General features: G+C 41.1%; 1 protein-coding gene across 3 annotated transcripts in view; it reads left to right on the forward strand.

Annotated features, from left to right (window-relative positions):
• The window catches only part of stat5a (signal transducer and activator of transcription 5a), a 55,176-nt gene that overhangs the window by 24,062 nt on the left and 17,879 nt on the right, over positions 1–13,235 (forward strand). For 2 of the 3 annotated variants that reach the window (XM_053852518.1, XM_053852519.1), the window contains exons 2-4: positions 8,703–8,767; positions 12,152–12,289; positions 12,388–12,544. In XM_053852518.1, the coding sequence (XP_053708493.1) occupies positions 12,162–12,289; positions 12,388–12,544 (285 nt within the window). In that variant the 5' untranslated portion in view covers positions 8,703–8,767; positions 12,152–12,161. Of the gene's footprint in view, positions 1–8,702; positions 8,768–12,151; positions 12,290–12,387; positions 12,545–13,111; positions 13,219–13,235 lie in introns of those variants that run through there. The other variant, XM_053852520.1, reaches the window with a different exon arrangement.

The raw sequence follows: 13,235 nt of genomic DNA on the forward strand, positions 1-13,235 counted from the left end.
GTGATGCTCTCTAGCAGGAGGCTACGGCTGGCTCAACAGTGTTGAGCTAAATAGGTTTCCCTCTTGCCCACACTGCAAGAGGCTATTGATGCTTGTCCCTTTTATTGTGGACGTCTGATACAAGGCTGGCGGTGACGTCCAGGGGGCATGTGCAGTGTTTCTGTTTACACAATTACAATGGTCCTATACGTCTGAAGTGTCATTGTATGTAACGGAGGTGGTGGGCGTTGTGCTGTGATTGTTCGTGCACCGCAATGACAACATCCAATACTACTGTAACATCTGGGGGTCTGCAATTATTTATCTTTTCATTTCCCAATGGACGGAGTGCTGTCAAGCGATTGCGAATCATTGTCTCATGGCGGTTTCTGTACCTGGTGTGCATCTAACCAAATCTAAGGCTTGGAAAATTGTGAAAGGAATAGATCTCTCGTTCTTGTGTCTTGAGAGGAGATGTCTTCAGTTGTCTCAGCTAATATTGGCCTTGTAGAGACAGAGGGCAGCAATGTCTACTGTCAGTGAGAGAATCAGCATTGCGCTGCATCCATGCTTTCTCAAAAATATGGATCAGATCAGGTCGTCTTAAACTCAGGTTCAACTCTCTGGTGTGCTCCCAATAGTTCCCATGGTTTGCTTACCTTGTTTAGCAGATTTTTTTTCCCCTCAGTCATTGTTTTCGTCCACACTCGACATCGCCCCCGTCCTTGTGCTGTACCCCCCACTTTGGAGAACCACTGCAAGTCAATTTCAAAATCAGAATCAGAATCAGAATCAAATTTATTGCCATGGTCTGTGGGGAGCCCACTAACTAGGAAAGTGTTTTGGAATAACGTGCAGTCAAAAAGTAAATAAATAATAAAATAAAGTAAAATAAATAAATTAAATAAAATAACAACAAGGCTGTTCACGAATTCAACAGTCTGACGGCCGAAGGGAAGAGTGTGTGCCTTGACCAACAGACTTTTTTGTCTGGATTCATTCCATTGTTTAGTCTAAGGACGACTGCTGCTGCCTTTTCAACCTTCAACTGTCGACTGTATATCCATGAAATAGAAATTTCACAAGGAATCTCTTCTCTGTTCAGCCTGCACCATAATCTTCATGAATCTATTCTAACGCTTTAGACTTTGAAATATAAATAGCGAAAATTGTTAATATGAGTGTCAGAAAAAGGAAAACATGTCATGATAGAGAATAAATCGAATGCTGACTGTTTGTGGTTATTGTGGAAATTCCCCATCCACTGCATCATCTCTGGGAGTCTATCTAACTATGCTATCTCATTTCTATATTTATATACACCACAGCCTTTCGTTGGAAGTGTCTGCGATGTTTGTGTAATCTCACCTTTTCTCTGTGTCTGTTGTGCAAGGAGCTTATTACATTTCTTTACAGCTCTTTTCTTTCTTGTGATAATAAATCTTCTTGTCTGGATGCTTGGGTTAGATCCCCAGTGCAACTCTTCCCTCATTGTGTCCGTGATTTTGTAGGGTTCTTTCTTTTTAGTAATATTGGCCCATAAAATACTCCCTGAAACAAACTTTGATACAGTATATGGATAACATTCCCTCTATAAAATCAAATGAAGAGGAAAATAGTTTAAGTTGGAGGTCTTCATTGCATTGCTTGAGGAGTCATATGACTTGCATTGAAACCGGAGGGACTGTTTGTTCTGTTGTGTTCCTTCCCATTACAGCCTTATCTGTCCATGATCTACTGAAGGGGTGCACACACACAAGGATTTTCTGAATTCTATTTTTCTCTGTCAGAGACCCCACACACACACAATGTCTGTGGTGTGCGCCGAATGTCTGACCGCCCACCATACGCATCACAGATCGAGAAGCTCATCCTTCAAGACAGAGAGCTCACGTAATTTCACATAAAAAAGGCGAAGTAGAAGCATCAAGAGCAGAAAACACAAAATGTGTCCAGACTGCTCCATAGTTAAAGTCAACTGTTAAGAGACATGAGATACAACAGAAAGACGGCTCAATTTAACCCCTAAATAAAACTGGCAGAGCAGTCTGTCAGACACCAGCAGCTTCTACCAGAGATGTGAAGCATTAAATATTTCATTTCTACACTTAAAGATTATATTTAAACAAACAAATAATGATGTTGGGGACAAACTCCACTAATAAGTTTCATCGTAAACCAGTTTTCAAGAGAGACTGTAGTGTATACAACACATGGAATAGAATGAGCATGCACTTATCGTGATAATAATCTTTATCATTTATCGTGGTAACTTTTTTTTGTCCATATCGCCCATTCTCACTGATCATCAGTTCAATAAATGTCAAAACTGCCCCTTTGCTTCCTTGTTTCTCTCTGGGGTTGCTTCTTGAATGGCTACATTCCATTCTCCATCACAGTTCAGGTCAGGAGCGATTGTCTCTCTGGATTGAACGTGTTTACTGTTGTCGACCCTGACCGTTTTCAAAGATGACAAATTCACCTAAGGATTCTCTCATTGGATAATCCCAGAAGAGTTCCGATAGTTGTGCATTTACCATCCTTGGTGATGTCTGTTTGATCATCACTGCTCCTCCATCAACATCATCTTTTTACGTCTTATGATTAAATGCCCTGAAAAGTTTCTCCATAGCGTCTATCTCTCACTGTTAAATCCCGTCAGCTCGGCTGTTTCATTGTATTCACATGAGTGGTTATTTTCTTGAGCCATGGCCATATCTGCTGGACCAGTCAAGATCAGCCCAGATAGATTCATCCGCATCACATGCTGGTCACGACACATTTTCCCAGAGTGTAGAAGAAAGATGCCAGGCACCAGAATGAACGCTGTCATTCTCATGTGCCACTTGTTGACAAGGTCATCCACTCTTTTTATGGTGACAATGTGGTGGTGTTGAGAACATCCTGCCGATGAAGGGCAGCCGGCCCATCTTTAAGTTGAAATGAAACTTCCACCTTGTGAATGTGGGAGCGTCGCACAGGAGCACGATTAAGGCTAATGAGTGATCTTTGTCATGTTGACAGCGTGGTGGGTTGTGGGCTGGATCTTAGCAACCGATGCCCGGGGATAGGTCTGATGGCACAAAGACTCTTTTGTTTCCTTCCTTGTCTTCTTTTAAACCGGAGGCTTGTTGGCTTGTCATGTGCTGTGCTGTTTGTCTCCCTGGTTGTCTTCATTCAGCTCACTCACTCCGAATGGAGTAAAAGTTGATGAGTTGGCACTATGCACTTTGGTCATCTTCTAATGTTTGCGCAAGGTTATCAATGTCGGTGATGCAATTGGGATATTTTACGTGCCGGGGCAAGTCTGTTGACCCATGTTCCTTTGTTGCACTTTCCCCCTCATAATCCAGTCATTCTGTTCACCGACACTGTGTCAAATGAGTACACACTGACAGCATTAGTTTCAGTCCATTCCAAGATGCTGGTGAAAATTGCATCTGCTCAGTTGAAACAGCTTTTAAAGGAACGGTGTCATGTGAATGACTTGCGTCATGTAGGAAGAGTGACGTCAAGGATTGGTGGTTTTAAAATGATGCCCAGGAAATGAGCACCCCTCACACACACACCGCATCGACCGCGCTTTTCGCTGGAATAGTGACGGCGAAACCGAAGCAGGTGGCTTTAGCATAAGTGACGCAAAATCTTAGCAAGGTCACGCAGTGCCGAGTACAATACCAGACACTTGGGTTTTAAGTTAGTTATCGTGTTTGTGATTGTAAAAACATCATCACAGATTTCTAAACCAGTAAAAAAATCCACATTACAAAACAAGCAAACCAAAAAAAAAACAAAAACATCTCACGCATGAAAGCTGCTGGTGATGCTCTGATTTGGTTAAAGATTTATTAAACTAAAAACAAATTGTAATAACTGGATTCAGGTTTCATTAAAATCTAAATAAAGCTATACAAATAAAAACACCAATAGTTTCAAACAAATATTTCTCTGTGAAAAGAATCTAAGTGGTAGTCGCTCTTTATTTTCAGTTTATTTTGTTTCCTGAAGCCAGATGCATGCAAGCAAGAAGGTTGTGAAACTGCGCAGCCCTGAACAGGTTCCCTGACAATGTACGTATGGCAGGTACATGATTGGCATTCATAACCGTCATGAATTCCCTCAAATCGTCGAGGAAGGTTGAAAACACTTTAGTGGCGTGCTTTCGGTTGAGAATGGAAGACTGTGAGGTGCTGTTCAAAGGAGGCACTTACTGATAATCCGTCACTGAAGATAAAATGCTGGTGGTTTTCCACTCTAGTCATAATGGTTGCCTGCTGTTCACCTAGATGACGCTTCCATTGTTAAAAGCACTATGACACATTTAGAAGACTGTTATTAGCAACCATTTCAGCTCATGTTGAAGATTTTTTTTCTCCTTGGTTTTCATTTTTTCACCGTCTGTGTTCATATTTTTTTCTTTTTCAGTGAATTAATTTCTAAATTGCTCCTCTCTCGACTCTCGCTGTGTCAGAGCACGGTTAAGAAAAGATGCAGATGAAAGTCACCTCAAATGTGGTCAGATATTTAATGTAGTGCCATCATTCAAAATATGAGAACGAAAATGAAAGAATGTATTTTGTGATATCTGATGGGATCTGACATGCCAGTTTGAGGTGGAAGGGATGTTGGGTGAGTTCAGTTTTATTGTTGATATTTTAAGTTTCATTTGAGGAATTTATTTCTTAGGGTTATGGTTATTCTTAAATGACAGAAATGCATAAATAAATGAATTAGTAGATTAGTAAATGAATGAATAAATGTGGTAATGCAAACATAAATAAACAAATATTTAAAACAGTAAACATGTTTAAAGATAGAAGCATAAGTGAGGAAATACAGTAACGTATGAGTTAATATAAAACATTATTATATATATTTACATTTTTTTTATTTCTGCATTCATTTATTGATTTGTCCATATGTTGTTTTTGGTTCCTCATAAAACATACTCTAGCACAACAATAAGAATGTCTAAATATATGTCTAATTTTGATCTTTTGCCTGTCGCAGTACCAGTCAATCTCATCCCAAGTCTGCCATTGTATAAGGACGCTTTTGCTTGCCGAGTTCATATGTGTGGTTTTATCTCTGTTGGTAAACGCCAGAAAGCGCAATGGTTGCTTCAGGTTGTGGTTTTCCAAAGGAGGCACTAAACGTTTGGATGTCTTCCTCAGAGGAAAGAGTGGGTGATGACTTGTTGTATTGTTTGTCGTGTAGAAGCCTGGTGTTCATTTGTCACATGCGGCATGTCAGGCGTGTTTTGATCCAAAACCATAAACTGGGTCATTCATAACATGCATTTTTGTACTGTTGTTATGTGTTCGGTGTTGCATCAGCTCATCTACTCTTCCTTGCGTAAAATATTGATTCTTTTTTGTAGTATTGTGTTTAATAACTGCCTGTCCACGTCAAACTCACGAGTTAATGTCTTTGTTTCTTGGTCCATGTCTATTCTAAAGAATGTGTCTGTGTGAAAGATGTGTGAGTTGTCTGGATTCCATTTGTTGGATTCAGTTGCTCTCATTTCATCCACAGCCACAATTCTCAACTCGAAACAATCAAAAGAAGGTGGAGATGGATTCTTCAAAAGACGTACAATGAATCTGTCGAGATGATAAACACTGCGGATGAAAAAAACTGGCTTCAGTTTGGACACTGAACTTCATTTACTCTCTATAAACTGTACAAAGTTAATCGTTGGGCCGTTATTAAAGTGAAGCCCCAAGGGTAGCAGTAGCGTTGCCGGTCTGGCTCGGCGTGTTTCATATTGACAGGCATGACAGGCATGTTCTGAGCTGAGACCAGCTGCCACTTTCGGAACACCAGTATGTGTAGTGAAATCAGAAATAGATGAAGCATGGGATCCCTCTCTATTTTAGATGTTCATAATATTCAGCACTCCATTTGTTCTGCAATAGGCCCCGCCACTAGGACGCACGTTGAAGGTCAATAAATGGCCTCTGACTAAATCAGACTGAACTGTGTTATTGTAGGTGCATTAAGTCCATTGTCTGCCACTTATCCATGGAAATAGGAATGGTAGCAGGGAGAGAGTGAGCAGTGTTTTGTCTGTGATATTTCATACATATTCTGTTCCTGTTACTATCTGCGTCTCTGCAGATTTTGCTTGTTTCAAGGAGTCCAGCAGTAATCTCAAAATGCGCTCATGAATTCAGAGCAAGCATATTTTAGCCAGGTTTTAACAGCAATACCGCTTGCCTACCCAGTTAGTATGACAGCTGGGATTGTACAAAATCCAGCATTCTAATAGGGAGCCTGAGTCTCAGCATGCTGGTTCCCACTCAACTGACTATCGTAAACCGATATAAAACCGTAAATTTCGATGCCGGTCGAAAAGCAGTGCTCTCACAGCGGTAGTATATTTCAAATTCACAGACGTCATATGTGAGATCTATGGCATATTTCTAGCCAGGTCAGAAAATAACTTATACAAGTAACATCCGACTTACGACCGGTTGGTCGGAACCGATCCCGGTCGTAAACCAGATTGGACGTAAGTTGAATGCCATTCAGCTTCAGCTTCCACTGTAGTGGTAGATCGCTGTGTTAGAGTGAGATGCTGGGATACTGCGTTGCCACTGCCACTGCCAACTGTCGTACGCGTTGCCGGGCTGCTACGTGCTGCAGTGCCAGACATTGAATAATAAAAAAAAAAAAGCATCTGCTGGCCGTGGTTGTAAGTACGAGTGGACGTAAATTGAGCAGGTCGTAAGTTGGTTGTTGCTTATATCACTTCATTGACTCCTGTTCATATTTGAGCCTGGAAAACTCTCTGTACTCCCTCAAGTGCTGGCGCTTTAAACGGCGTATTTTTAACATGCTTCCCTGTACAGCATTTTCCTGTGCATGTGCTGCAGGATGTGAACTTTGACAGCTTGAAAGAACACATGATCGGCAATGACAGCTAGTCATTGACTGATATCGGCCGATTGTGATCGGTGAGCGATCGATCGGAGGAGCCCTAGTTTTAGGAGAAGCACACTTCACCATTGTCGGGGTCAAGTGGCATGTGTTTCCCTGCCTCTATCTGACTAAATTGCAGTGAGCTCAGCGGCGGAGCTTCGAGGGGCCACATTATTTAAGTTACCAATAGTGATGCTACTGTACAAAGTAACTGCCCAATGACTTTCTTTTTTTGCCATTGCTAACATTGCCATTGTACATGCCGGCCGCCTGTCACATCGCGGACTTTGTTTTGGGTAACCTGAATCTGATTCGCCCCTTGCTGTGCATCCCCTGCACCTCTGCAACTCAGGCGATGTCCTTTTTTTCTGTTCGACTGAAGGCGCTGTGTGCAAAATCGCTGGTTTGTGACCCATGAAGAAGCACACCTGAATGAAGTCGTCATTGCTGTTGTCCTGCAGCACCAAATCCATCGTGAAGCGCAGAACAGCCAAGAAGTTGCTGGGGTTTTAATGTCAATAAAACGCGGCCTGATGTGACACCTATAACTACAATGGAGGCACGGTGTTCATAACATCACCAAGATTGTTTTATCGCCAGTATCGATGCCAGACCCTGTTTCAGAACTGCGGGTTTCCACTACATGTAAACAGCGCCATGCTTTCAGAAAAATTATTTCTTTCTTAAGAACATCGTAATGACTCGAGTCTGTTCCAAGTCACACATTCTGGCAGGACATAAGGGGAGATGGACCACGTGAGGGGAGAGATTTACATATCATCATTAAAAAGCATTTTTATCATTACCAATTCAGCAAATGTCAAAACTTTCCGCTCTGATTCATTGTTTCTATACTGCGTTCCATTCCATGTTTTTCTTTCTTTTTGTTTTTTTTAACACGGAAATCACTGACCTTTCTATGCTGCACCTGCAGCTTACAGAGCAGTGAAAAAAATGATCACATTTGCATTGTCTAATATGGATTCAGTCATGTAACTGTGCCCATGTGATGTGAAGAAATGTAAAGTCATATTCCTCCTTTGCTTTATTATCAGGCAGAAATAGCCCATCTTTAATGATATTTAATTTCTTTTTAGTATTTTTCAATAGCTTGGCGATGCTTTGTGTTTTTTAGCCTCTTTTTTCTGAACCTGCTGAGAGAGGGATGAATACTTAATATGTTTATAGATAAGTATATGTCTTTTATTTTCATGGTTGGTAGATCATTTTTTATTTTACTTTTTTTTTTTTTTTTTTCTGGTTATGTTGTGTACAATTGTGAGCTTTTAAAGTATGGCCAAAAAAGAAGAGAGTGATATTAATTTTAATAGTTGCAGTGCCAAAAGCCTGGAATATCTCACACAATGAAGCCAAGACATTTGTATTATAGCCAGGGCTGTTCAGCAAATAGGAAAGCCTGTTCTCGCTTGTCTATCTTTTGCTGACACGTCAGCCCCTCAAACTGTTGACAGCGAGTTGTTCAGTGGGAAAATTGAATATGTCATTGTGGAAAACACCATTGCAGATGATTCATTACATCTCAAGTACTCCTGTCTCTGATAGGACGATACCATCACAAGCCCAAATGCTGACTTTGAAGTAGTACTTCCATGTGTTTTTCTGTAAGCTTTGGTTGTGCAACAACCGGGTTTTCTCCAAAGCAGAATGTTAAGTGTTGCACACTTCAAAAATTGTTGGTCGGATCGCTTCCTAAGAAGCAGCCGTGTTTGATTCATTTCCTCTTTCTCTCTCTCTCTCTCATTCTCTCTCTTCTCCATCGCTCTCTCTTTCTGTTTCAGGTTTGTGGCGCTCCTCTTTAAAGGTTTCCTGCTATTCCATGGTAACACAGAGCTGAACACAAGAGGTAAGAGCATCTTTCCATCCTGAAAGAAACGCCTGATTAATGCGTTTGTCACTCGCGTGGATGACTTGCTCAGTTGCTTGCAGCAGATCAATGAAAATGAGGAAAAAGTGTGTCTACATCTCAGTTCACAGTGTTGTTGTTTGTCAAAGGTTGACCACTACGGTTTATGGAAGCGTCTTGTGTGTGGGAAGTTTCTCCCGTGTTTTTTCGTGATGTCAGTTTAATGAGATGCATTTCATTTGTGTCTCAATCATCCTTGCAGTGAAAGGGAAGCGTGCGCCACCACCGACTGCCACTTTGGATACAGTCATTTTCTTGCATATGAAATTAGCATGCTATTTTATTAAAATAATGTAAAATGAACAGTGTGCCGTGAAGACATTGGGATGTTTCAAAATACAAAATAAATAATCAACAGGGCACGCAGGAGCAAATTGTTGGGGCCTACCTTTGTGTCCACTTGAGTAGTTTTGTGGTCAATTGCTCTGCCTTTTGTCAAATGTTTGAAATGTAAACGGGAAAAGAAAAGTAACTTTTCAAAGTTTGATGTTAAGTACAGACCAAGATACATCACCTCAGCTCACCGGGACAGCAATTTAGGAAAAAAAAAAGAGAAAAAAAACCTTTCATATAGACCAAAATCCCATTTTATTTATTTATTTTTTTTCCCTAAAAAAATATTTTTGATCATTTTGGGTGAAGCTACAACCTGCACTTAGTACGTTGACCCAACGCACCGCTGAAGTGTTCACATAAGTTGGCAAGTCCGTGCCAACTGCCGCAGAAACGGTGGCATGTGGCATGCCTGGTGCTGCGGGACACAGCCACAAATCTGACTGGTACCGACAGAAGCAGATGAGCATGATGAGCGGAAGATCATGGACACGTCAAGGAACGTATTTCCGGTGTGTTCCAAGATGAATATGGAATCTCAGTCAACAATATGAAGGAAGGAAGTTGAGATTTCAGACCAAAATGAAAATAAGCAAGTTTCTGAAAGCATGAGGTGCCTTTGGTCTGTTGCTGAGGCAGATTTTCTAGCTTGAACCTCACTGACGCTCACTTTTTAGCACGACGGGGTGTCGGCAGGAAATGAAAAACAACCTTACAGATGTTCTTTGCTGCATAGGAGACCCTCCCAAGTCTATTTAAAAGACTATGAAACCTCGTCTACATGCATGACATGCTGACACAGAAACAATGTCCACTGACAGATGTTCATTACCTGTGTAGCTTGATCATCTAGAAGTAAATGTTGCGTTACAAAGGCCTTTTATGGAAGAAAAAAAACTAGATGGATTTGTTGGTTTCTTTTCAGACTCAGGAAATATGTCACTGAGGTCAAAGCAGAGACCACTTTTTGAACCTTTGTCTTCTGAAAGTGAAACCAAGGAGGCAGCAGATTTAGATGGGTGGTGCCCTCCCTTTTTTTATTGTGTATAGTAGTGGTTAATATAAGTTGTTGGGCTGTGGGTGAGCTACCAACATGCCCATCTCTTTATTTTATATACTCTGTTTCATTTGATATATTCTCATTGTAAACCAAATGTTTACAATACATGAAAAGTGTGGTTGCAACTTTACTGACTGATGGGAAGTATGTGTGATTTATGTGAACACGGTTTTTGGTCAGACGCAAGTCTCTTACAAAAAAGATGCTGACACATTTAGGCAGAGCCACATGCACCGACACAAACACACACGTTAACCACAAACTTCCCGCACTCATTTTCTGTCCTTAACTGACAGTGACTGTTCTACATTGAGTTGACTGGAAACAAGTATTAAGTTAAGTATGCTGAAAACCCCCTAACATGTTCTGCTCTCACACGTAAGTAATCATTATGGCTTGGATCACCTTGCTGCGCCAAACCAAAATCGTTTGCATATGTTGTTTCACCCAACATCCTGGCTCTGGTTGATGTTTTCCCCCTGTGAAGATGGACAAGAATCCTCATATTATAAATACATGCCCTCGCAAAGCTGCTTCAGCTCATATCAGAAAGATATTGTAACGTCTTATAAAGAGGATGCTCATTTTCTTTCATTTTGTGGGATAAGACATTGCTTGATATGAAGAATTTGAAGTTATATTCCTGGTCTCATCTGAAGCAGGGTCTGCTTTTTATTTCTCACCACTCTGCTAAAACAGGGAATAAAATGAATAAAAATGTTTCCATCTGCCTCAGCCCCCTCTACATTAACCTACAGTTCCAACCTACCGATAGCACACATCTTTTCTTCATGTCTTCTTTCACCTCATCTATGGACCTCATTGGATGTCTTCATCTTCTCCCTTTAAATATTATTTCACATTAACCGAGCCATTCGTCTCCACTCGTGCAAGTGATCCAACCTCCCCAACTTTGTCTCCAAACTCATCCACCATCTGTCCTTCTGAGACGATTTGCTATTCTTCATAATCACTGTTGGTTTGATCAATAAGTAAATAGTAATTATTGTTATTTGTAATTCTCTGTATAATGATAATGATTATTATTAATAGAATAAGTAGTTGGATATGATTCGCAATATCCTCACTCCCTCACTGTCCGTCAAGGAGGACTCAGCCTTTTAAGAAAGACCTTTCGGCTGCTCTGATGTTCTCCAAATTGCAAATTCCGACTAGTACGTCTTCCTACACTGACCGGCCTACACTTCCTACACCCCCTGTACTGTGGAAGAAATCCTGGGGAGAACCCTGTCCAGATGATATTTAAGACTTCTGTTTACCACTCAGCTGGCTCTCGACGGGCTGCGGTGCGCTTTGTTATAATAACTTTGTATCACTATCATTAACCTTTATGATATTTCAGCCAACTTTGCGTATGGGGCAAGTTAGTTCCACGTCCAAGTTGCGATCGATCGATGTGTCTTTGTAACTGGCTTTTGCCATATATGCGGGCTGGTTCTAAGGTTCGAGTACGCTGGTGCAAGATTTTGCTAGCATTACTATTTAGGTTGTAAAACCGCAAGCATAAAAGTGGCTTGTAGCCTGTACCAACAGTGGTGCTGGTGGCTTTGCTACTCTTATAAGCCATTATTTATATTTTTATATTTCTCCCAGCCAAAGCTGTTTGCTTGTTACGACAGAGGGTCAAGATGGAATTTCTCTGATATTTGGTAAATGTTTAAAATGTTTTTAAATATGTATTTATAAATATAAAAATATATATGGTTTAGCCTCTTTGTCCACAACCCAGCTATAACTCTCCTCCCCCTATAGTTTACCTCCTGATGCACAGGTAATGAGGCTGTCTCTGCCGCCCTTCAGCGTGGCATCCATTTAACCCAGTTCATCTGCAGATGAGCCTTTACAATGGGTTCTGCAAACAGGTTCTCCTACTCTTACATTTTAAGTCCATGACTCTCTCTTGTCCTCAGGGTGTTGAACATGGCCGTGTGGATCCAGGCGCAGCAGCTGCAGGGAGATGCTCTCCATCAGATGCAGTCCCTGTATGGGCAGCACTTCCCCATCGAGGTGCGACATTATCTTTCCCAGTGGATCGAAGGACAGCTGTGGTGAGCATCTCTGTGGGAAATCTCCATGTGTCACGCGAGGGGCTGACATTTTCCATTGTGCTCTTTTGCTCTCTTACCAATGAGTTGTTCATTTAAAGGGATAACATCGACCTGGAGAATCCACAGGAGGAGTTTAAGGCCAAACGGCTACTGGACAGTCTGATTCAGGAGCTGCAGAACAAGGCTGAGCACCAGGTGGGAGAGGATGGCTTCCTGCTCAAAATCAAACTGGGACACTATGCCAGCCAGCTAAAGGTGAGGTAAACTCTCTATGACATTTTTTCACCTGTTGAAGTCGACACAACAAATTGCCACCTCTCTTTATAACCTTGCATTCAATTGAATCAATTCGCCAATTCCAAGCAAATTCCAACCAGGAACACTATTTGTTTTTGGTACTCTGGGAAAAAAACGAGCAAAGTTCAAACAATCTTTATTACAAAATGTGTCCCTAATGAACCAACAAGCAGACACGCCAAATTGTTGGTTGCTAGCCAGCCCAGCTTTTTATAATCAATGCTTCTGTTTGTCTCCGTCCTGAAAGCAGCAGTGGCCCCGTTTGATCCTTCTGCCTCACTGTGTTCAGTTTTCTAATGTTCCGAGTCTCGCGGTCATCTGTAGGAAGAAGTATATTAATGTAACATCAGCTGAATATATTCCTGTGTGGTATTGCCTTTCTTTTATGGGTTTTACTTTGAGTTTATGTCATCAAAGAGCACCTTTGAATTGGATGAGAGAAAAATGGCAAGAAGCGCAGGCTACTTATTCATATTGTTACATGAAGCGGTTTTGTTATTAAATTGACTCACATTCCGAACTAGTCCAGAATCCTGGAAAAAAAAACGTTTGATCCAATTGTAGTTTATGTTCAACCTGTCTCACAGTGTCAATAGCTGGTGAAATTCATCGGTGGTTGGGAAAAACTGACGGTTTGTACACAACATAT

Source organism: Synchiropus splendidus, chromosome 19 (genome assembly GCF_027744825.2).
Source record: "Synchiropus splendidus isolate RoL2022-P1 chromosome 19, RoL_Sspl_1.0, whole genome shotgun sequence".
NCBI classification, from domain to species: domain Eukaryota; kingdom Metazoa; phylum Chordata; class Actinopteri; order Syngnathiformes; family Callionymidae; genus Synchiropus; species Synchiropus splendidus.